The sequence below is a fragment of the Xenopus laevis genome, chromosome 9_10L (genome assembly GCF_017654675.1).
Source record: "Xenopus laevis strain J_2021 chromosome 9_10L, Xenopus_laevis_v10.1, whole genome shotgun sequence".
Taxonomy (NCBI): Eukaryota; Metazoa; Chordata; class Amphibia; order Anura; family Pipidae; genus Xenopus; species Xenopus laevis.
Genome location: NC_054387.1, coordinates 133,228,815 through 133,254,808, shown reverse-complemented (window position 1 = coordinate 133,254,808; position 25,994 = coordinate 133,228,815). Strand labels below are relative to the sequence as shown.

At 44.2% G+C, this 25,994-nt stretch overlaps 1 protein-coding gene across 1 annotated transcript; it reads left to right on the top strand.

The window, feature by feature from the left end:
• Positions 1–8,174: 8,174 nt before the first annotated feature.
• Positions 8,175–25,735, top strand: LOC108703851 (zinc finger protein 665). Its single transcript, XM_041576340.1, has 3 exons — positions 8,175–8,815; positions 14,153–15,738; positions 22,936–25,735. Exons 2-3 carry the CDS (start codon positions 14,239–14,241, stop codon positions 24,667–24,669), a joined length of 3,234 nt encoding a protein of 1,077 aa, XP_041432274.1. The 5' UTR covers positions 8,175–8,815; positions 14,153–14,238; the 3' UTR covers positions 24,670–25,735.
• Positions 25,736–25,994: the final 259 nt, after the last annotated feature.

Below are 25,994 nucleotides of genomic sequence, written 5' to 3'. Positions count from 1 at the left end.
TTGGGCAATTATAAGTAATATATGGTGTTGCTTTTACATGGGGCTAAACATTAATATTATCTTTAAAAATAGCCCCTTTATTGGAGCTCCCTATAGATGTTCTCTGGTCCCTGTCTGTGTTTCACATGAGGGGTGGGCGTGTCCCTGCCAGAAGCACAGTAGGAGGGGGACAGCCAATCACAGCCCTGCAGTCACACAAGCACAGACAGGCTTCAGTTCCCTATCAGGTCCTGCTAGCTGCTGATTGGTTCCTGTCCTACAGTGCAGTGAGCTGAGTGCACAGCCTGGGAATTCAGGGAGCAGCAAGTGGAAGAGAAGGGAGGGATTATTAGGGGATTTGCAGAAATATTCAATAAATCAGCCTGAAACACTACTTTTTTAAGCACAATTCTTCTATATCTAAATGAGTATAATGCACTGGTACATTCTTATTTTTTACACAATATGTCTCCTTTAAAGAGCTGGATTTCAGCATAGAAAATGGCATTTATTGATATTTTTTGAAGAAACAGGTAACTGTGATGGGTATATTAGGGGTTTATTTGTTATGTGGGCCTCTTTATCAAATTTTGGTTTGGAATCCAGAGTTCCCCTTTAAAGGGCAATTCACCTTCATTATCAAAACTGTAGTAAAGCCTTACCCAAAACCCCCCAGAAATGTGTCAAACTTCCATATCTGCCACATTTTGTAAAATGGATGTATTTAGGGGGTGTGGCCATACAATAGGCGTGGTCAAAATATTTACCCTCTTTCTATTTCCCAAATGTTTGGCAGTATGGCCTTAACCCTAATGCTCCTGTCTAGGGCTGCCACCTGGTCGGTATTTTACAGGCCTGGCCGGTAAATATGATGGTTGATCCCAATGTTATTAATAGGGAATAAAGATAAATATATAGGAAGGTCAGTGATCCCAATGTTATTAATAGGGAATAAAGATAAATATATAGGAAGGTCAGTGATCCCAATGTTATTAATAGGGAATAAAGATAAATATATAGGAAGGTCAGTGATCCTAATGTTATTAATAGGGAATAAAGATAAATATATAGGAAGGCCAGTGATCCCAATGTTATTAATAGGGAATAAAGATAAATATATAGGAAGGTCAGTGATCCCAATGTTATTAACCCTTTAAGTGCCACAGAACGTAGAATCTACGTTCTGTGGATCAAAGGACCAAAGTGCCACAGATCGTAGATTCTACGTTCTGCAGCACTTCCGGGTTTGCGAGCGGAGGAGCGGCTGTTAGAGCCGCTCGCTCCGCTCCTTCACGATCCCCTGCCCCTAGACAACGAGCAGAGCAGGGGATCGTGTGGCCCCTGGGGCGCGATCGCCCAGGGGCCCCAAAGCAGCAGCAGGGACGCGTTTCCTATGCGTCCTGCTGCTGCCTGCGCCGCACTTCCGCCCAGCTCCGCCCCCACATGGCTGATGATCGTTGGAGCTGGAGATCTGCTGCGTGGGACCCTTTCTGATCGATCTGCAGCATCTACCCCAGGTAAGTGTAACATTTACACACACAAAAACACACAAACACACCAACACACACTTATTACAGTAATATACACTTACATTCACACTTACACACACTCACACATAGATTTTTGGGGATTGGGGGGTCACACACACTCACAGCACCCATGTACACTTGCACACGCGCACATGCGCAAATAACATGCAATTTACCCGTTGTGCACACGCATATGTACATATATGGCTTTGTGGCTTTTTTTTTTTTTTCTTATCGCATCGTCTCTTTTTGGGCTAAAAAAAATGTTTTATTGCCGTTCCGAATAGCGTATTCGCTAACCGTACTGTGCAATAGCTTTTGTATGTTATTTTGGTGGTTATATTGCAATTTTGGGTATTTTGGTGCATTTTTAGCCATTTTATTGAATTTTTAGCCATTTTATTGCATTTTCAGCTCTGCATTTGTGTTGTTCACTTGTTTCTGCCCGTATAATCGATTTGGCCCAGCTAAAATATTCAAACGGTAATTCTGGTGGCCGATTACACTAGTGTGAAAAAAAAAAGCATTGATTTTTGTGGTTTTATTAGTTTTTGGTGATTTATTTGCATTTCACACTGTTCTGTGTTATTTTGTTTTGCCTATGTAAATTTTATCTACTATATATCCATTTGGGGGTCTCTGTGCGCCACATAGTTTGGTATATCTATGCATATTGGGCATCAAAGTGTTCAGTAGACCCCTGTCATTCATATTTAGGATGTTTTATGCTGATACGTTACGAAATGTGGGGCACATAATGGGGTAAAATTCAAGCTTTGTGACGATTTTCAGAAATTTGATAAAAACCGTTATGTTCAGCATTGCTTTGCAGTTTGGCAGTTTGCTGTAGAAACACTTATTTACCCATTTTGGATTCGTCAGAATGTGTACTTTCTGAAAATATATGGTTTTCTGGGGTCTCTGTACTGTTAGGGGGGTCTAATGTCGCATAATACACACACCAGGTGCTTATATTGCAGCAGCCAGCGCGTCAGCTGTGAAAATGTCTATACATATTGTCATTTGGGGGTCTCTGTGCGCAACATAGTTTGGTATATCTATGCATATTGGGCATCAAAGTGTTCAGTAGACCCCTGGCGCTCATATTTAGGATGTTTTATGCTGATAAGCTACGAAATGTGGGGCATATAATGGGGTAGAATTCAAGCTTTGTGACGATTTTCAGAAATTTGATAAAAACCGTTATGTTCAGCATTGCTTTGCAGTTTGGCAGTTTGCAGTAGAAACACTTATTTACCCATATTGGATTCGTCAAAATGTGTACTTTCTGAAAATATATGGTTTTCTGGGTCTCTGTACTGTTAGGTGGTCTAATGTCGCATAATACACACACTGGGTGGTTATATTGCAGCAGCCAGCGCGTCAGCCGTGAAAATGTCTATACATATTGTCATTTGGGGGTCTCTGTGCGCCACATAGTTTGGTATATCTATGCATATTGGGCATCAAAGTGTTCAGTAGACCCCATGCGCTCATATTTAGGATGTTTTATGCTGATAAGTTACGAAATGTGGGGCATATAATGGGGTAAAATTCAAGCTTTGTGACGATGTTCAGAAATTTGATAAAAACCGTTACGTTCAGCATTGCTTTGCAGTTTGACAGTTTGCAGTAGGAACACATATTTACCCATATTGGATTCGTCAAAATGTGTACTTTCTGAAAATATATGGTTTTCTGGGGTCTCTGTACTGTTAGGGGGGTCTAATGTCGCATATTACACACACCAGGTGCTTGTATTGCAGCAGCCAGCGCGCATCAGCCGTGAAAATGTATACACTATTGTCATTTGGGGGTCTCTGTGCGCCACATAGTTTGGTATATCTATGCATATTGGGCATCAAAGTGTTTAGTAGACCCCTGGCGTTCATATTCAGGATGTTTTATGCTGATAAGTTACGAAATGTGGGGCATATAATGGGGTAAAATTCAAGCTTTGTGACGATTTTCAGAAATTTGATAAAAACCGTTACGTTCAGCATTGCTTTGCAGTTTGACAGTATGCAGTAGGAACACATATTTACCCATATTGGATTCGTCAGAATGTGTACTTTCCGAAAATATATGGTTTTCTGGGGTCTCTGTACTGTTAGGGGGTCTAATGTCGCATATTAGACACACCGGGTGCTTATATTGCAGCAGCCAGCGCGCGTCAGCCGTGAAAATGTATACACTATTGTCATTTGGGGGTCTCTGTGCGCCACATAGTTTGGTATAATCTATGCATATTGGGCATCAAAGTGTTCAGTAGACCCCTGGCGTTCATATTCAGGATGTTTTATGCTGATAAGTTACGAAATGTGGGGCATATAATGGGGTAAAATTCAAGCTTTGTGACGATTTTCAGAAATTTGATAAAAACCGTTATGTTCAGCATTGCTTTGCAGTTTGGCAGTTTTGCAGTAGAAACACTTATTTACCCATATTGGATTCGTCAGAATGTGTACTTTCTGAAAATATATGGTTTTCTGGGGTCTCTGTACTGTTAGGTGGTCTAATGTCGCATAATACACACACACCGGGTGGTTATATTGCTGCAGCCAGCGTGTCAGCCGTGAAAATGTCTATACATATTGTCATTTGTGGGTCTCTGTGCGCCACATAGTTTGGTATATCTATGCATTTTGGGCATCAAAGTGTTCAGTAGACCCCTGGCGCTCATATTTAGGATGTTTTATGCTGATAAGTTACGAAATGTGGGCATATAATGGGATAAATTTCAAGCTTTGTGACGATTTCAGAAATTTGATAAAAACTGTTACGTTCAGCATTGCTTTGCAGTTTGACAGTTTGCAGTAGGAACACATATTTACCCATTTTGGATTCGTCAGAATGTGTACTTTCTGAAAATATATGGTTTTCTGGGGTCTCTGTACTGTTAGGGGTCTAATGTCGCATATTACACACACCGGGTGCTTATATTGCAGCAGCCAGCGTGCGTCAGCCGTGAAAATGTATATACACTATTGTCATTTGGGGGTCTCTGTGCGCCACATAGTTTGGTATATTCTATGCATATTGGGCATCAAAGTGTTCAGTAGACCCCTGGCGTTCATATTCAGGATGTTTTATGCTGATAAGTTACGAAATGTGGGGCATATAATGGGGTAAAATTCAAGCTTTGTGACGATTTTCAGAAAATTTGATTAAAAAACCGTTACGTTCAGCATTGCTTTGCAGTTTGACAAGTTTGCAGTAGGAACACATATTTACCCATATTGGATTCGTCAGAATGTGTACTTTCTGAAAATATATGGTTTTCTGGGGTCTCTGTACTGTTAGGTGGTCTAATGTCGCATAATACACACACCGGTGGTTATATTGCAGCAGCCAGCGCGTCAGCCGTGAAAATGTCTATACATATTGTCATTTGGGGTCTCTGTGCCCCACATAGTTTGGTATATCTATGCACATTGGGCATCAAACTGTTTAGTAGACCCCATGTTTATATTTAGGATGCTTTATGCTGGTAATGATACATGGACAATACGGATGCTGGAAAGTTGAAGCTTTGAGGCAATTTTCAAAATATTTTACCAAAACCGCCAAATTTTGGCAAAGCCTTGCGACTCAGTAGTTGGGCAGAAAGGCATGGGTACCCATTTTAGATTCTGTATAATGTGTACTTTCCAAAAATATATGGGTTTGGGGGTAAACATATATTTCTGTGTTTTTACCCCACAAAAATGCAGTCAATGTGTTGATTTTTCATTAGCTGAAGTTACCCACAGGACTATTTGTATGCGCTAACTTCATTTTGGGCCTCTAACTGCCATATACTTTGGTAAACCTATGCACAGTGGGCACCAAAACTGTTTGGAAGACCCTGGCAATCATATTTAGGGTGTTTTTTTTTGGTGCGTAACGATACGTGGGTGATATGGTGCTGAGAAGTTGAAGCTTTGAGGCAATTTTCAGATATTTCACCAAAACCGACAATTGTGGGAAAGCCTTGCGACTCAGTAGTTTGGAGCAGAAAGGCATGGGTACCCATTTTAGATTCGGTAGAATGTGTACTTTCCAAAATATATGGGTTTGGGGGTAAACATATATTTCTGTGTTTTTACCCCACAAAAATGCAGTCAATGTGTTGATTTTTCATTAGATGAAGTTACCCACAGGACTATTTGTATGCGCTAACTTCATTTTGAGGCCTCTAACTGCCAGATACTTTGGTAAACCTATGAACAATGGCCACCAAACTGTTTGGAGGAACCCTGGCAATCATATTTAGGGTGTTTTTCTTGTGCGTAACGATACATGGGTGATATGGTGCTGAGAAGTTGAAGCTTTGAGGCAATTTTCAGATATTTCACCAAAACCGACAATTGTGGGAAAAGCCTTGCGACTCAGTAGTTTGGAACAGAAAGGCATGGGTACCCATTTTAGATTCTGTAGAATGTGAACTTTCCAAAAAATATATGGGTTTGGGGGTAAAACATATATTTCTGTGTTTTTACCCCACAAAAATGCAGTCAATGTGTTGATTTCTCATTAGATGAAGTTACTCACGGGACTGTTTGTATGCGCTAACTTCATTTTGGGGCCTCTAAATGCCAGAATACTTTGGTAAACTTATGAACAATGGCCACCAAAATGTTCAGAGGAACCCTGGCAATCATATTTAGGGTGCTTTTTCTTAGTACGTAATGATACATGGGTGATATGGTGCTGGGAAGTTGAAGTTTTGAGGCAATTTTCAGATATTTCACCAAAACCGACAATTTTGGGAAAGCCTTGCGACTCAGTAGTTTGGAGCAGAAAGGCATGGGTACCCATTTTTAGATTCTGTAGAATGTGTTCTTTCCAAAAATATATGGGTTTGGGGGGTAAACATATATTTCTGTGTTTTTACCCCACAAAAATGCAGTCAATGTGTTGATTTCTCAGTAGCTGAAGTAAAGTCCTGAACAATTTGGATGCGCTAACTTCATATTTGTGTCTCTAAATGCCAGATACTTTGGTAAACCTATGCATAATGGATATCAAACTGTTCAGTGGACCCCTGGCATCATATTTCAGGTGCTTTTTCTTGGTACGTAATATAGTTTGGGATATGCGGAGCAGCAAAATAAAACCTTTGAAATGATTTTTTCAAAATTTTGAATTTTATTTTGAAAAACCGCTATGTTCAGACAAGCTTTTCTGTTTGGTAGTTGGGAGTAGAGAGACATAGTTACCCATTTTGTAATCGGCAGAATGTGTACTTTTCAAAAATGTATGGTTTTCTGGGGTAAACCTATGGTTTCAGGATTTTTTGCCTTGGAATCTAAAAGCATGCCGTTTTCTGCCTTAGTGCTTTCAAAATTCAGTAATATACTGCCGGGAGTTTTTGCTGTACAGAAATCCTAAATCTCCCTAAAACTATACATATCTGGTATTGGCACGATCGAGAGACATAAGGCTTTCCAAATCAGTTGGATTTTCATCTGTAAAATGAAATATTTTTCTGGTATAAATTGATATACAATGAAAAAATGGTAATTTTTCATTTTTTTTTGTTTATTAGCACTATAAATTTTTTTGCACAGGTGGAAATACATGAAACTCAGGCAGATTTAGAAAAGCTCAGTTTCTACCGAAAAAAACAATGTATATGTTTTCCTAGGTAAACTATAGGTTTCCCCTCAGAAATGCCCCTAAAGTGAGAGAGCACAAAATGCTTAAAAACGGCTGGCATTTCGCGTAACCAAAATGTGAAATTCTGCTGCACTTAAAAGGGTTAATAGGGAATAAAGATAAATATATAGGAAGGTCAGTGATCCCAATGTTATTAATAGGGAATAAAGATAAATATATAGGAAGGCCAGTGATCCCAATGTTATTAATAGGAATAAAGATAAATATATAGGAAGGTCAGTGATATGATCCCAATGTTATTAATAGGAATAAAGATAAATATATAGGAAGGCCAGTGATCCCAATGTTATTAATAGGGAATAAAGATAAATATATAGGAAGGTCAGTGATCCCAATGTTATTAATAGGGAATAAAGATAAATATATAGGAAGGTCAGTGATCCCAATGTTATTAATAGGGAATAAAGATAAATATATAGGAAGGTCAGTGATCCAATGTTATTAATAGGGAATAAAGATAAAATATATAGGAAGGTCAGTGATCCCAATGTTATTAATAGGAATAAAGATAAATATATAGGAAGGTCAGTGATCCCAATGTTATTAATAGGGAATAAAGATAAATATTTAGGAAGGTCAGTGATCCAATGTTATTAATAGGGAATAAGATAAATATTTAGGAAGGTCAGTGATCCCAATGTTATTAATAGGGAATAAAGATAAATATATAGGAAGATCAGTGATCCCAATGTTATTAATAGGGAATAAAGATAAATATATAGGAAGGTCAGTGATCCCAATGTTATTAATAGGGAATAAAGATAAATATATAGGAAGGTCAGTGATCCCAATGTTATTAATTAGGGAATAAAGATAAATATATAGGAAAGGTCAGTGATCCCAATGTTATTAATAGGGAATAAAGATAAATATATAGGAAGGTCAGTGATCCCAATGTTATTAATAGGGAATAAAGATAAATATATAGGAAGGTCAGTGATCCCAATGTTATTAATAGGGAATAAAGATAAATATATAGGAAGGTCAGTGATCCCAATGTTATTAATAGGGAATAAAGATAAATATATAGGAAGGTCACATATATCAGCGCCCGTTGGTTTCACATGAGGAGATATATTTAGCACATGACTGGACACGGGCAGATAGTGAATGAATGAGGTCACATGACTGGACACGGGGCAGATAGTGAGTGAATGAGGTCACATGACTGGGCAGAGAGGGCAGCGCATTAGGCACGTGGGTGGAACTGGCCCTATTACTGCACCACCCGCTTTAGGGACAATAATCAGAGTCCTCCCTGGTCTGGGGAATAACACAAACTGAGGAACGTTCAATCTGCTGATCAACTCAGGAAGCGCAGCCAAACGATCAGCTGACACACGGTCACATGATTGGCGTAGCCATAGTAACACTGCATCAGTCTCCGCAAATACACGACTCCTCCCATTGTTATAAGGCCACGCCCTAGAGCCTAACGATACGCCTACTCAGCTCTATAGCCGCACCCTTTTTTATTCTACTTTACTTCCATTGACTACAAGGTTGCCTTCCAGCCTCTGAGTCTCCGCCCGTTCTGTTATTGGACCCGCCTACTAGCCGGCAGTACGCGCGCCCCAGGCCGGAAGCGGAAGCCCGTTCTGATGCGCAAAGCCGGGAATGTGGCGGCACTCTTACATTCTTTATAGGTAATTGCTCTGTGCGGGGTAGTGTTTTGCCGAATGCGATTGATTAAAGGCGACAGTCCTTGCAGGAATATGCGGTAGGCTGAGCATTTGGGTTACATCTGCCTTTAACTCATCCTTGGGGGTCTTCTGCCGCCACCAACTGAACTGTGAGATCTCCAGACTGCTCAGCCTACACCCCTTGTGCATAGACTCCTCCCCTTGTGCATAGACTCCTCCTCTTATACATAGACCCCTCCCCTTATTTATACATCCTCCCCTTAGGTATACACCCCTCCCCTTATGCATATACCTCATCCCCTTATTCATAGACCCTCCCCTTATACATAGACCCTTCCCTTATTCATAGACCCCTTCCCTTGTTCATAGACCCCTCCCCTCATGCATAGACCCTCCTCCTATTCATAGACACCTCCCCTTGTGCATAGACTCCTCCCCTTATACATAGACCCTCCTCTTATTCATAGACCTTCCCCTTATGCATAGACTCCTCCCCTTATACATAGACCCTCCCCTTATTCATAGGCCCTCCCCTTATGCATAGACCCCTCCCCTTATGCATAGACCCTCCTCTTATTCATAGACCCCTCCCCTTATTTATACACCCTCCCCTTGTGCATAGACTCCTCCCCTTATTCATAGACCCCTCCCCTTATTTATACATCCTCCCCTTATTCATCGACCCCTCCCCTTATTAATACATTCTCCCCTTGTGCATAGACTCCTCCCCTTATCCATCGACCCCTCCCCTTATTAATACATCCTCCCCTTGTGCATAGACTCCTCTCCTTATTCATCGACCCCTCCCCTTATTTATAAATCCTCCCCTTGTGCATAGACTCCTCCCCTTATTCATAGACCCCTCCCCTTATTTATACATCCTCCCCTTGTGCATAGACTCCTCTCCTTATTCAAAGACTGAGACTGCAACAAGTGAATTGTGTTGATAAGTGGCTGCATGCTGGGCATCTGTATGTACTGAGGTAGATTGGAAGCATTCAAGCCAGGTATAAGGCACAGGAATTGGGGAAAGCAGGAGGGTTTGGGGAGGGTTGGGGCAGTACAGGAATATGTGTCTGTTGATCTGTCGGGGGATGTAGGACAAATGTACATTGGTACCTAGAGGGCTTTATGCACAGTTGTGGGTCTTTAAACCAGTCTGCTGAGTGTAAGGTCAGAGTGATGTATAATAATAATAATAATAATAATCCAGCGTTCTGTATACATTTGTCACCATCACTCGTTTAGTCTCAGCATTCCTACGTCCAGCCCTGTGCATATGTGTTCACCCCCTTTTCTTCATTTATTGTCGTACAACATGCAATTAAAATGGATCTCATTGGTTTTCACTTTTTGCACTTTAACAACACACTTGACACTTTTTACTGTTTAAAATATTTTTATTGTGAAACAAGTTAATAAAAAAACAAACAAAAAACAGGCACTTGTGTAAGTATTTACCCCCCCCCCCTACATCAACAAGTCTCTACCGGCTGCTGCCCCCACTGTGCTTCTTTTTTCTCATTGGGCCTGTGCTTCTGTGCCGGGATCTTATTGGCTTATAAATGTGTGCCAGGCTATTGGCTTACTGGGGCAGAAATAACAGGCAAACATGGTGATTGTGTTTGTGGAATTTCTGTTCTATTTAGAGCCGTGTCTGTAGGACACAATGGCTCCAGGTTGTGTTCTTGTTGTTGGTAAAGAGTTTGACAACCTTGGTTTAGATGCTGAGAAGATGGTTTATACATGTAACTGTATTACTGGTGTATGGGTTTGTTATAGTAGGGCTAGAGGAGAGGCAGCTAACTATGGTGGAACTGGGAAGGGGGGTCATAATTTAAAGGGATCCTGTCATCAGAAAACATGTTTTTTTCAAAATGAATCAGTTAATAGTGCTACTCCAGCAGAATTCTGCACTGAAATCCATTTCTCAAAAGAGCAAACAGATTTTTTTTATATTCAATTTTGAAATCTGACATGGGGCTAGACATTTTGTCAATTTCCCAGCTGCCCCTGGTCATGTGACTTGTGCCTGCACTTTAGGAGAGAAATGCTTTCTGGCAGGCTGCTGTTTTTCCTACTCAATGTAACTGAATGTGTCTCAGTGGGACATGGGATTTTACTATTGAGTGTTGTTCTTAGATCTACCAGGCAGCTGTTATCTTGTGTTAGGGAGCTGCTATCTTGTTACCTTCCCATTGTTCTTTTGTTTGGCTGCTGGGGGGGAAAGGCTGGGGGGTGATATCACTCCTACTTGCAGTACAGCAGTAAAGAGTGATTGAAGTTTATCAGAGCACAAATCACATGACTTGGGGCAGCTGGGAAATTGACAAAATGTCTAGCCCCATGTCAGATTTCAAAATTGAATATAAAAAAATCTGTTTGCTCTTTTGGGAAATGGATTTCAGTGCAGAATTCTGCTGGAGCAGCACTATTAACTGATTCATTTTGAAAAAAAATGTTTTTTCCCATGACAGTATCCCTTTAAAATAAAAATAAAGGTATGATATATTTTGCTCCTGCCCTGGTTTACTAGTTCATAAAAAGTTGAGCAGTTGTGGGTAAGTAAGCTGGGGGGATTGGGGTGGCATGTGGGGTGTTGGGGGTCAATAGCAGAAGAGGGGGATGCTGTAGAGTGATTGGCTGGGGGGTAGTTGTGGCTCGGGTGTTGTCAGTGGTACAAGAGGAAGGTAAGTGGTACTTTCCTGGGGTCTGGTGTGTAGAGAAATAAAGTCCTGGCAAGGGGTATATTGAGAAAGTGAGTGAGTTTGTGTTGGGTGTATATAAGGTCAAGTGGAACCTTGGTAACACAAAGTAATCTCACTGGGGGAAGCACTTCACTGTGTACAGCTAACTTCCTGTACAAGTTCTAGGTCTGCCTCTTTCAGCCATGACAGGGCTGTCTTATCTCATAGATCCTAGGCCCTTCCAATACCCAGTGAATGCGGATCAGCGAGCCTCCTTTCCCCATGCAGATAGATGAGCCCTGTCTGTTACCAACATGGAGTCCCATTCCTCTCTGTGCGAGGCGAGGAAGTTAGAGGAGAAACCAGGACATAAAGTTCTGAACTCCGTTGATCATCTGATCCCAATAATGAGGGAAATGAAATCAGATTCCTTGGCTGGTTTCCTGGGGCCACAGCAGAAATATTACAAATAAGAAGAACTGGACTTAAAAGATCGTTGAGATGAAAAGGACAGGGTAGCAGATACATAGAGACTGAAATGACTCGAAATAGTCTAGGTTTCCTATTTCCACCCTGGATCTGAAGTTCTGCTAAAACCACAGAATGACTGTTACAATTCTAAATTATTTGAATTGAGTTAAAACTGAAACTTGTCTCAAAGGGCATACGTCAAGGAAACGTTCCAAGGAATGTCCAGGAACCTTTCATTCTGGAAATGAGATGTTCAAGCTTTAAATGCCCCTCAACTATCAACAATCAAGGGCTGACCAGTCAGATGTTTCCCTTGCTGTGTCCCCCATCTCAGCTCAGCTGCCTTTTCTGCCTGAAAGTTGTCCTGTAATAAATCCAGTACTTACTAATGCTTCTTGTGAGCAGGTGCTTATTTTTGAACTCCAGGCTTGGAGACAAGTTTTGAAGGCACAAAGACCATGTACAGTGCCAAACAGAGCCTTCTTCAGGCTGCCAGTCCACATGGTGCTGCCAAATATACAATCGATATCCTTGTTTGGCTCTCCCTATGAGTTGTTTTCATGATTGTGTGGCTCCCCAACTCTTTTTACATTTGAATGTCTCACTGGTAAAAAAAAAAAAAAAGGTTGGGGATCCCTGTTGTAGAGGGTATTGGGGTTGGACTGTGGCCTGAGAGAATTTCTGGAGACCTTCTGGCATAAAAGTGAGCTGTGCTCGACTAGTAAAAAACTGCTTCTTCCCTCCAGAAGCCAACATGATGATTATGGAGCGTAACTTATGTGGTGTGGCTTTGTGGTTGCAGTGGATTCAGTCATGGGGACGGACACAACATTTCTGTCTCACTTCTAGAAGGACTACTCAAGTGAAGGCTGTATGTATTAATGGCAAAATATTGGGAGTGCCAATAGTTAGACACCCCAAGTGATTATATATAATTACCTGAAACCCCAGGCCAGTGCTCCTATCAGCAGAAAACTGCACCGGTCCAGGGGTTTGAGGTAATTATACTGTATATTATCACTTGGGGTGCCTAATTATTAGCACCCCCAAGTAAATAGGTCCTTCTCCTTTAAGCTGCACCGCCATTTACGGCTCCCTGTTTGCTACTCACTATTTCTAGATCTCTATTATTCACTGTTATAGCTGGAAGATTTGTGTAACGGAAGATTCTCTTACAATAACACCTGGTTCTTATGACCTGCCATGACTGGGCTGGTGGGTTTCTTTGTGTTTCACCTGGGGGTCTTAACAGGATTGTACAGAACTGGCTAAGCTATTCGTGCCTGACTGCCTATTCTTATTACTTCTATTATTCCATAACGTATTACTCTGTGCTGGGAGTAAAGTGCACTCATGGCCTGCTTGATGCCTTATCTCCAGCCCAGCTTGTGTTCTCACTCGTCTTCACTGCTTCTTCCTCCTGTGCATGGGGTTTATTTCCCAGCTAGTTGTATATACTGTATTGTCTTGATTGTGTATGGCTCTGATGCATCTGGTTGGATTTGGATCCCTAGTATGTGGGAAAGATTTTGGAATCGTCTTTCTACCCTCCTTAATAATGAGTATCACCAGCAGTTTTGTATTCCACAGGCCCTAAAGTACTTCACGTGGTTTTAAGATGCAGAAAAGTGTTATTTGTGGACATTTTCTATTTGATGATGTTTATTAGATACCTTAGTCAGGTCTTGTTCAGGCTTTTTGTGTTCAGGCCTCCTGTTGTGGTTCAGTTTCAATTTCAATTCCATCCTGGAAACATCCCGGGGGTATTTAGCAGTGAAAATGATCTTTTAAAAGTCTGGGCTTCCCGATAAGAGCTAGGGTAATAAACAATTATTGTCCTTCAGCCTGAGCCGCATCATGTACTGCCTCAAACTCCTGCCACTGGCAGTTTGGGAACTTTAAACATATTCTATATATTTTTTCGCTATTACAACTGATCACCCAAGGGGTAGCTAAAAGCAGACATAGCTGAACACATGCCAGATTTGAAGTCCATGCATAAAAGGTCTGTGCAAATGGAAATACACAGTTATTGTTTCTATGCACACGTTCTAGGCAAAAGCAAAGAGGGCAGGGCTGGCCAGTAGTTGCTTTAAAATGTTATTTGCGCTGATAACATCCATACAGGTAATGATGAGCTACTATGACAAGTTACCAGATATTCCCCTTTCTCCCTTGACAGGGCTGCTCCTCTAGTGCTTTCCGGATACAAACTGACTGTGGACAAACGATCCTTCTGTCCCAATACAGACTGACGAACACCACAACATGGATCCACCCTCATTGGTGAAAAATGAACCACTGAACCACAAATATCACCTGAGCACAACAGAGAGTGAAATGGGTTCATCGTCTGGACCAGGTTTCCCAGAGGCTGAAGAAGAAATAGTTCAGGTAAAGATAGAGAAGAGGGACTCTGACTCCGACAGTGGGCTGAACTCTCTGCCTGGAGAAGTGAAAGTGGAGAAGTTCGAGTCGGACGTTGACTATAATCCAGATACAAGTGAGGCAGAAATATTACAGATAAAGGTAGACAAAGAAGACTTTGATCCAAGTGCAATGAAAAGTGAGGGATGTGCAGTCGATGGCCAGGAGGACTGCCTAAATGAGACGAGGGGTTGGGCAAGTCACTATTGCCTCACAGAGTCCAGATCCAGTGATTCCTCTGGTTCTCTGGATAAATCCATGGAAGACGATGGCTATTTTGTAGGGTCGGGACAACACTCATATTTGTGTGAGCCAAACACCAGATCTGAGAGTGACTCAGGAACTCAGGAGTCTTCTTGTTTTGTCTGTAATAAGTGCGGCAAATACTTTTTCCAGCATAGTGATCTTCTCTCCCACCCCTGTGTCTCTGCCCATGATATGGATATTAGTGGTAGCCGGCCTCCGGGGAGTTACTGCCAGTTGCATCCACTAGCCCATAGCGACGGGAAAACTTTCTCATGTACAGAATGTGACAAAGGGAACTATACAAAGAGCAACCTCCAGAGCCACCAGAACATTTACCGAGGGGCCAAACCATTTGTCTGTACGGAATGTGGGAAAGGCTTCTCCAGAAAGTACAGCCTTAACAACCACATAAGATACCACACAGGAGATAAACCATTTGTGTGTACGGAGTGCGGGAAGAGTTTCCCCGAGAAGGGCAAACTCCACAGTCATGTCAAGATCCACACCGGAGAGAAACCATTCATGTGCCCAGTGTGCAGCAAGAGCTTCTCTGAAAAGTGTAACCTTTATAACCATCAGACTATTCACACGGGGGAGAAACCATTCATGTGTCCGGAGTGTGGGGAACGGTTCTCTCGGAAAAGCACTCTAGGCATCCACAAGAACGTGCACACGGGAGAGAAACCTTTCACGTGTCCGGAATGTGGGAAAAATTTCTCCCAAAAGAGCAACCTTCGCAGCCACCAGAGAATTCACACAGGGGAGAAACCCTTCTCATGCTCCATATGTGGGAAGAGCTTCTACGAGAAGAAAAATCTACACCGTCATGAGGCCACCCACACCGGGGAGAAACCATTTATCTGCTCCCAGTGTGGCAAAGGCTTCTCCGACAAGGGGGCGCTCCACACTCACTTTAGAGTGCACACCAAGGAGAAACCATTCCCCTGCAGGGAGTGCGGCAAGAGCTTCACTCAGAAGAGCAACCTCCAGATCCACCAGAGGATTCACACCGGGCAGAAGCCCTTCATATGTACAGAGTGTGGTGATTGCTTCTCTGTAAAGATCAGCCTTCAGAAGCACCAAAAAACTCACTCTCTTTAGGGAACCTTATGGGCGGGGCTACAGGAGGACTTATGGGAATATGGTATATCCCACTATGCACAAATGGCTACACTAGGAATAACTATTCAGCCAAAAATGACGACTGTAGGGAAACCTGGGCCTTTGTATGTAGAGATCTCATTGCACGGGTGTGGGGGCCGTGTAATCCCAACCCGAGGGAATCCGTGTACGTTCAGCTAAAAAGACGTATCACAGTATTTAATGGGCCCCACACGGCATATACATGATAGGCACTACTTTGACTTTGTACCTTTTTGTCTGCCTAAGGATTCCGTAGATATTAAAAGGAATGTGTGTTTATTATTTAAAGACATTGCTTATTCTTTAATATTCCAGTTTGTTATCCAAACTGTAATAATGTGGTTATTTAAAATGCAATGCCTGATTTAAAGGGGGACATATAACATTTTTGATAATGTATGGGACCTGACTTCAGCTTGGGCTTAAAGGAGAACTAAATTCTAAGCTTTAATATGGGTAGAAATGCCATATTTTATATACAGAACTTATTACACCAATCTAAAGGCTCAGCATCTCCATAACCGTAATGATCCAGGACTTCAAACTTGTCACAGGGGGTCACCATCTTGGAAAGTGTCTGTGACACTCACATGCTCAGTGGGCTCTGATTGGCTGTTGAGAAGCTAAGCTTAGGGCTCGTCTCTAATTATCCAGCAGAAAATGAGCTTCCCTGGCTGTAATATAAGCTGATGCTACAGGTTTGCTGATTATTATTCAATTCTGATGCTAATTGCACTGGTTTCTGTGCTGCCATGTAGTAATTATGTGTATTAATTACTAATCAGCCTTATATTGTGACATTTCTATTCTATGTGTACTGTATATTGTGAGTGGGTCCCTAAGCTCAGTAAGTGACAGCAGCACAGAGCATGTCCTTTATAAGGATTATTATCTTTAAACATTATCTCTTTATTGGAGCTTCTTATAATGCCTCTCTGGTGTGTTCACAGATGAGTGGTGGGTGTGTCCTAATATTCCTCACAGCCAATCACAGCTCTGTATTTATACATAGGCGCCACCGTATCTCTTATTCTAAGTTTGACTTAAGCAAGACAGGGAAGTAAGAGTACAAGGCAATACCTCCCTGCACCAGTCAGTGTTACACAGGGGACAGTGATACCCCAGAAGGCTGAGTTACTGTCCTGATCTTATCCCTCGTACCTACTTTAGCTCATACAGGGGCTGCCTCCCCAAAGGAAGCAATTCTGCCCATTTTATTCTTTCCTCTCCCCGACTCGTCAGCAGCTGCAGGTTACAGGGAGTCAGGGGATTGGGTTTCACCATGAATTCAGTCTTGGGAATAAATGTGCCACCCTGGTAAAGAGTTACATGGAAGTTGCAGGGAGTTGTGCTTCAATAGAAACTTTCGGTAAAAACTATGTTCCTTAAGGGAGCCGTTTTGTGTAAAAAATAAGAATGTACCAGTGCATTATACTCATTTAGATATAGAAGAATTGTGCTTAAAAAAGTAGTGTTTCAGGCTGATTTATTGAATATTTCTGCAAAACCCCTAATAATCCCTCCCTTCTCTTCCACTTGCTGCTCCCTGAATTCCCAGGCTGTGCACTCAGCTCACTGCACTGTAGGACAGGAACCAATCAGCAGCTAGCAGGACCTGATAGGGAACTGAAGCCTGTCTGTGCTTGTGTGACTGCAGGGCTGTGATTGGCTGTCCCCCTCCTACTGTGCTTCTGGCAGGGACCGTTAGGACACGCCCACCCCTCATGTGAAACACAGACAGGGACCAGAGAACATCTATAGGGAGCTCCAATAAAGGGGACATTTTTAAAGATAATAATAATGTTTAGCCCCATGTAAAAGCAACACCATATATTACTTATAATTGCCTACAAAATTATCGTTTTTTCATTTATCCTATATGTCTCCTTTAACCATATGTGCTCTAGGGCAAGAATGTCACAGTGAATGCTTGTGATTGGCACAGTCAGGTGAGTAGGTAAATTAAACCCTCCTGTATCTCTCAGGGAATGGGCAAAGTTAGATTGCGGTTCCTTCTAGATTGTGCTCACTGCACTGCCTTTTGTATTTGTATGGTGTCCATTCTCTTCTTTTGTATGGTGTCCTTTCCTTTCTCTGGGCTATGGGTGTGGGGACACTGGGAGGAGAGAGAATGGATGGAGGGACACTGGGAGGAGAGACAAGGGATGGAGGGACACTGGGAGGAGAGACAAGGGATGGAGGGACACTGGGAGGGGAGAGAAGGGATGGAGGGACAGTGGGAGGAGAGACAAGGGATGGAGGGACAGTGGGAGGAGAGACAAGGGATGGAGGGACAGTGGGAGGAGAGACAAGGGATGGAGGGACAGTGGGAGGGGAGACAAGGGATGGAGGGACACTGGGAGGAGAGACAAGGGATGGAGGGACAGTGGGAGGGGAGACAAGGGATGGAGGGACAGTGGGAGGCAGGCCAGGACTGACCATATGTCAGTTCGGGCAATTTCCCGAAGGGCCGCTCTATTTGCCTTTGAAATGGGCCGCTTCTGATTTGCGGCGTCTGGGCAGGGAGAGAGAGATTTACAGCACGCTGGGCTTCTCCTTCACACACACCAAGCAGCTGCGTGTTACTCCTCCCTCCTCCCTCGATCAGTCAGGGAAAGGCAAAGGTGATTGGCCAGCAGACGGGGTGGGAGGTGTCAAGAGTTCCCGTGCTGTTTCATGAAGCTCCTAGGAGAGGTAGGGGTGTCTGTGTGTGTTTGTGTCTCTCTGTGTCTGTGTGTCTCTGTGTTTGTTTGTCTCTGTGTGTGTGTTTGTGTATCTCTGTGTTTGTGTCTTTTTGTGTGTATGTATGTGTTTGCGTGTCTCTGTGTCTCTCTGTGTTTGTGTGTCTTTCTGTCTGTGTGTTTGTGTCTGTCTCTGTTTGTCTCTGTGTGTGTGTGTCTGTGTCTTTTTGTGTGTCTGTGTGTTTCTCTGTGTCTCTGTGTGTGTGTTTGTGTCTCTCTGTCTCTGTGTGTGTCTCTCTGTATGTCTTTTTGTGTGTGTGTGTCTCTCTGTGTTTGTGTCTCTGTGTTTGTGTGTGTGTCTCTGTGTGTTTGTGTGTCTCTTTGTGTGTGTTTACACGTGGGCTGCTTTGTTTGTTTTTTGCCCGGGCTGCTTTTTGCTCCCAGTCCGGCTCTGGTGGGAGGGGAGCAGGTGGGGGATGGGATAGCAGAGAGAAGTAGAAGGATAAAGCAGAGCGGAGCAGTGAGTAATAAGCAGAATAAGAAAGATCACACAGGAAGTTCGGGACAGTAATATAACACTACAGTATTGCGCGCGCTAATTTATTTTGCTTCCACATGAGTCCGAGAGGCCCCGCCCATAAACACATTCTCATTGGTCCAATGAACAGACCAAACCCACCAAGGTCCTGACATCGTGGAACTCCGCCTATAGTTTACTAACCCACCAGTGCCCAGCCGGCCTGTGCTGCTAACCCGGAAGCGGAAGTAGGCAATTGGGAGAAGAGGAAAGTAGTTGCAGGTGAGAGAAGCTGATGTGAGGAGTAACCGGAGGCTCGGGGAAGTCTGTGGAGAGTCCGGGTGACTGGGGTTTAGTTGTACAGAGGAGGAGGAGGAGGGGGGGGAGGAGGAGGGGGGGAGGGAGGCGTTTACATTGGGGTTTATTGTAGGAAACACGGGGCTGAAAGTGTTAGTTCATTCAGTCTATAGGCTGTGCCTGTCCTGTTACTTATTGTTCTCTCACTGAGTTTAGGCCTGAAGCCCTCAGCCCTTATTCTCCATTATCCAGAGCAGTAATGAGACTCTTACTGTTTCTCCTCAGTGGAGTGGAGACGCCCCGACCCTTCTCATCCAGGCCCAGTGGCACTTCCACAGGGATCTTATGTACCTTTACCCCCTGCTTAGACTCACTATTTATTATCCATTTCAGCAGAGCTTCATATCGACACACAGGACAACTGCAAAAATCTTACCAGTCGTTTATTTATGGCTTGGAAAGCAACTTTAGTACATGGCAGGTTTCTTACTGGAAAGAACTTTCTGTCACAAGCTGAGATATGACAAGGGATGGAGGGACAGTGGGAGGAGAGACAAGGGATGGAGGGACAGTGGGAGGAGAGACAAGGGATGGAGGGACACTGGGAGGGGAGACAAGGGATGGAGGGACACTGGGAGGGGAGACAAGGGATGGAGGGACAGTGGGAGGAGAGACAAGGGATGGAGGGACAGTGGGAGGAGAGACAAGGGATGGAGGGACACTGGGAGGGGAGACAAGGGATGGAGGGACAGTGGGAGGAGAGACAAGGGATGGAGGGACACTGGGAGGGGAGACAAGGGATGGAGGGACACTGGGAGGAGAGACAAGGGATGGAGGGACAGTGGGAGGAGAGACAAGGGATGGAGGGACAGTGGGAGGGGAGACAAGGGATGGAGGGACACTGGGAGGGGAGACAAGGGATGGAGGGACACTGGGAGGGGAGACAAGGGATGGAGGGACAGTGGGAGGAGAGACAAGGGATGGAGGGACACTGGGAGGGGAGACAAGGGATGGAGGGACACTGGGAGGGGAGACAAGGGATGGAGGGACACTGGGAGGAGAGACAAGGGATGGAGGGACACTGGGAGGAGAGACACGGGATGGAGGGACACTGGGAGGGGAGACAAGGGATGGAGGGACACTGGGAGGAGAGACAAGGGATGGAGGGACACTGGGAGGAGAGACAAGGGATGGAGGGACAGTGGGAGGAGAGACAAGGGATGGAGGGACAGTGGGAGGAGAGACAAGGGATGGAGGGACAGTGGGAGGAGAGACAAGGGATGGAGGGACACTGGGAGGAGAGACAAGGGATGGAGGGACAGTGGGAGGAGAGACAAGGGATAGTGGGAGGGGAGACAAGGGATGGAGGGACACTGGGAGGAGAGACAAGGGATGGAGGGACAGTGGGAGGAGAGACAAGGGATGGAGGGACAGTGGGAGGGGAGACAAGGGATGGAGGGACACTGGGAGGGGAGACAAGGGATGGAGGGACAGTGGGAGGGGAGACAAGGGATGGAGGGGCACTGGGAGGGGAGACAAGGGATGGAGGGACACTGGGAGGGGAGACAAGGGATGGAGGGACACTGGGAGGGGAGACAAGGGATGGAGGGACAGTGGGAGGGGAGACAAGGGATGGAGGGACAGTGGGAGGGGAGACAAGGGATGGAGGGACACTGGGAGGGGAGACAAGGGATGGAGGGACACTGGGAGGAGAGAGAATGGATGGAGGGACAGTGGGAGGGAAGACAAGGGGTGGAGGGACACTGGGAGGGGAGACAAGGGGTGGAGGGACACTGGGAGGGGAGACAAGGGATGGAGGGACACTGGGAGGGGAGACAAGGGATGGAGGGACAGTGGGAGGGGAGACAAGGGATGGAGGGACAGTGGGAGGGGAGACAAGGGATGGAGGGACAGTGGGAGGGGAGACAAGGGATGGAGGGACAGTGGGAGGGGAGACAAGGGATGGAGGGACACTGGGAGGAGAGACAAGGGATGGAGGGACAGTGGGAGGGGAGACAAGGGATGGAGGGACAGTGGGAGGGGAGACAAGGGATGGAGGGACAGTGGGAGGGGAGACAAGGGATGGAGGGACACTGGGAGGAGAGACAAGGGATGGAGGGACACTGGGAGGGGAGACAAGGGGTGGAGGGACACTGGGAGGGGAGACAAGGGGTGGAGGGACACTGGGAGGGGAGACAAGGGATGGAGGGGCAGTGGGAGGGGAGACAAGGGATGGAGGGACAGTGGGAGGGGAGACAAGGGATGGACTACTCACTCACTATTTATTGTCCTACATGGCAGGTTTCTTAGTGGAAGGAACTTCTATCACAAGCTGAGATATCGTTTTTGTCTGTGACAGGTTGCCTGTCTGATACCCAGTGAGTGCACCGCAAACAGCGTTATTCCTACTCCGGTAAAAGCTCTACCCACAATCCACATGGATCCGCACTCTTTGCTGACTGAGCCAGAAATATTTCAGATAGAGGACAAGAATTCTCTGACCATCTGAACCCGAAGGAAGGTATACATGGGAACATATAAATATATGTATAGTTTGGTTTATATACTTTGTATGCAGCACTGTACATTAGAGCAATATGTGAATAAAACAGACAGAGATAAGTAATACAAATCTAAATATACAGTTACATTCCAAGTTAAATGCTAAGTATTAAGAGACAAGTGGAAGGAGGCTCCTGACCTCTAGAGCTTACAATCTAATTAGGCCAGGAATTTTAGAGACACACATAGGAGAATAAGCGCTGAGACAGAAACACAGAGGACTAAGAAATCACAATCAATTTGAAAAGAGACATATAGGATACATTAAAGAACACTCATTTTGTAGGCAATTATAAGTAATATACGGTGTTGCTTATGGGGCTAAAAATTTATATTTTTAAAATGGCCCCTTTATTGGAGCTCCCTATAGATGTTCTCTGGTCCCTGTCTGTGTTTCAAATGAGGGGTGGGCGTGTCCTAACGGTCCCTGCCAGAAGCACAGTAGGAGGGGGACAGCCAATCACAGCCCTGCAGTCACACAAGCACAGACAGGCTTCAGTTCCCTATCAGGTCCTGCTAGCTGCTGATTGGTTCCTGTCCTACAGTGCAGTGAGCTGAGTGCACAGCCTGGGAATTCAGGGAGCAGCAAGTGGAAGAGAAGGGAGGGATTATTAGGGTTTTTGCAGAAATATTCAATAAATCAGCCTGAAACACTACTTTTTTAAGCACAATTCTTCTATCTATCTAAATGAGTATAATACACTGGTACATTCTTATTTATTACACTAAATGTCTCCTTTGAACTAATTAACCAGCAAAGGGATCAGCTGTTTCTGGCACAGGATGAGAAGTAAGTGAGCATGAAGATTAGTGAGCTACAACAAAAGTGAGACATGGGGAGTGTAGTAAAATGGTCCAGTTGTGAGATTGCTCGGAGAACTGGTGCTAAATATAATTCCGTGAGATAAGGAAGAGCTTATAGCAGGTTCAGCCCAAAATGCAGAATACCTAGAGGCTGTAAATAGATTTTTTAATTCGATTATCGCAACCCAATCAGGAGTGAAATTGGTTCTTTTTCTATGGTTTGTTTCACAGGCACCGAACCAGAAATGTTACCGTGAACCCAACACAATGCTCGCTGTTAACTAATCTATAGAGACTGTACCAAGAGCCATGAAACCAGACAAAGAAGTGTCTGACTGTAATCAGCTGACAATGCTAAAGAGTGAAACGGATCCATGGACTGACTTTGGTGTCTCAGAAGAAGAACCAGAAATTATACAGATAAAGATAAAAGAAGAAGAAGCAGATAGTGGAGATGAGTTAAATGTAATGCCACATTGGGACGCTCCATGCACTGACACGGAGTCTCCAGAGACCTTTGAGTCGGACTCTTCCATCACCACCTGCACTTCTTCAGGTCAACATCATGTGGCAGTGCCGTTCCAGGAGAAACAAGATGATGAATTGTTTTACTCTAAGGATCCATCCAAATTAAAGGGAGAAATAGATAGGTATAATTTCCCCGAGGCCGAAACAGAAATATTGCAAGTAAAGATAAAGGAAGAAGAACCCAACTCTGACTATGTCTTGAGCTCAGCGAACAGCACAGCAGTTTCACTCACTGATGGGGAGTCTCTAGGGATTGTACCTGGAGAAATAAAATGTGACCAGGAAGGAATGAACTATAATGATGTGATCACACATAATGAAATGCCATCAGACAGCTGCACCCATCCTGGCTCCCACACTAACCGCTATACTAATACACGTAAGAGAAGAAAAGTCGAGGAGAATCTGTTTACTTGTAGCCACTGTGGGAAGCACTTTAAGAGGAAATATAACTTACAAGTACATCAGCGTGTACACACAGGGGAGAAACCATTCACATGTACAGAATGCGGGAAAAGCTTCTCCCTAAAGAGCATACTAAAAAGTCACCAGAAAGTTCACCGAGTGGAGAAACCTTTTCAAAGTAGAGATAGTGGGGGGAACTCTGAAAATAATGACACCCGCACAGAGGAGAAGAGGTTTAAGTGCTCCGAGTGCAGAAAAGGTTTCTCAGATAAGTACAGCCTCTTCATACACCTTAGAGTGCACACAGGGGAGAAACCTTTCTCCTGTACAGAGTGCGGGGAAAGGTTTGGTTACAAAAGCACTCTCAGAATCCACTATAAGCGCCACTCGGGGGAGAAACCATTTGCCTGTTCAGAATGTGGGAAACAATTCTTCCAGAAAAGAAACCTGCGCTGCCATCAGAGGGTTCACACGGGAGAGAGACCATTCTCTTGTATTGAGTGTGGAGAAAGGTTCTCTCGCAGGAGTACTCTAATTGCTCACAAGATTGTTCACACAGGGAACAAACCTTTTACGTGTACAGAATGTGGGAAGACGTTTTCAAGGAAATTTGACCTTCAACTTCATGAGAAAGTTCACAGTGGGGACAAACCATTTAAATGTACGGAATGTGGCAAAGGCTTCTCCCAACAGAGAAGGCTCTACAGTCACCTGGCAGTTCACACGGGGGAGAAACCATTCACATGCACAGAATGTGGGAAGGGCTTCTCTGAAAAGAGGCGGCTTTACAATCACCAGGCAGTTCACACGGGGGAGAAACCATTTGCGTGTACAGAGTGTGGGAAATGCTTTGCTCTAAAAGGCACGCTTCGTTGTCACCAGGAGCTTCACACGGGTGCCAGGCCCTTTACCTGCTCTGAATGTGGGGAAACCTTCTCTAAGAAAGACACACTTAACACTCATCTTAAGATTCACACAGGGGAGAAACCCTTTGCATGCACTGAATGCCATAAAAGGTTTGCTAAAAAAAGCAACCTTCAGCGTCACCAGAACGTTCATAAAGAGAAACTCGCTGGTGCCAGCCTCTGAATTCACCTGGGGGATTGGGATAAACCATTCATATGTTCTGAAATGTGGTAAAGAGTCTTCTAAAGTGACCACTGGGGAGAAACCATTCACATGCCCAGAATGTGGAAACCCTTCAAATGTTCAGAATGTGGAATCTGTGTCTACCGGAAGAGCTTGCTTCTATTGATGTGTGGGTTGACAAAAAGTCCACCCGCACCCAACCCTAACCTACCTGCTCCCGACATAGCAAGGCCCCTCTGTTTATAGAACTACGCTTAACCTGCCCATCTGTGATATCACAAAAGGGGGTGGGTGGGGCAGACATGCACCTATTAATAGAGGCTGCTGGAGGTGGAAGCTGGCTGAGTAAGGTTGTGGGCCGGGAGAGTCGAAGGAAGCGCTCAACCAGAATCCAGCTGCAAACTAGAAATCAGCCTGAACCAGCCCGATTCATTGGGTCCCACAGGTTTGAATTCCATCACTACTGCATTCAAAGGCACAATATAAGTCTGCAGTTTAAATCACCTCTATAAGGTGTACAACCCCCTCACCAATTTAGCCTGAGCTACGGGTGTTCCATCAGGCCCAAGAGCCTCACAAAGTGAAGATAAAATGATATTGAAGTGATGTACATTATGTATAAATGCATAGCATCGTATTTCCTTTATAAAACAAAATCAAACTTGCCACTGCCATTCTCTGTAAATTTAAAGTGAAAGTGACTTATTCTTTATGGTGACCCTTTGTACACTGGTATTTAGCTGCCTTGCATGTCAATAAGAGTGAGTTTGTCACTTCAGCCATATACGTTGGTACAGTACACAGTGAAACTAAACCACGTTCCTCTAGGACCATGGTGCTACACAACATAGATGTCCCGGACAATAGACAAAAAGTGCAAAAATATGCAACTCCTGCGAGACAGGACAGCACAGTGCAGGGACAGGACAAGACAGTGCACACTCAGCAGATGTAATATGTTAAGTAAATAATGCTAAACGTCAGACATGATGGTGTATCATTGTGATATGACAGTAGTAAGACCATGACCAAGAACATGATAAAAAGCAGATGTGCTCATAGAGAACAATTGTATCCAATGGCTATTTATTTATACAGTGGCTGTGTAACGTTGTGGTATATAGTAAGGTCAGATGGAGTGAGTGTGAGAGGGATCTGTCTGGTCCCTGAGTATTCAGGAGCCTTATGGCTTGGGGGAAGAAACTGTTACACAGTCTGGTAGTGAGGGCCCTAATGCTTTGGTACCTTTTTTCAGATGGCAAGAGTGTGTTGGATCAGCCACAATGCTGGTGGCTTTACGGATGCAGCGAGTGGTGTAAAGGTCC

What these genes read in the sequence shown, in the direction of transcription:
- LOC108703851 (XM_041576340.1), top strand. Translation starts at nt 14,239, where the DNA reads ATGGATCCACCCTCATTGGTGAAAAATGAACCACTGAACCACAAATAT. An exon ending in AGCACCAAAAAACTCACTCT is followed by an intron (nt 15,739 to 22,935) that starts CTTTAGGGAACC and finishes GTTAACTAATCT; the next exon opens with ATAGAGACTGTACCAAGAGC.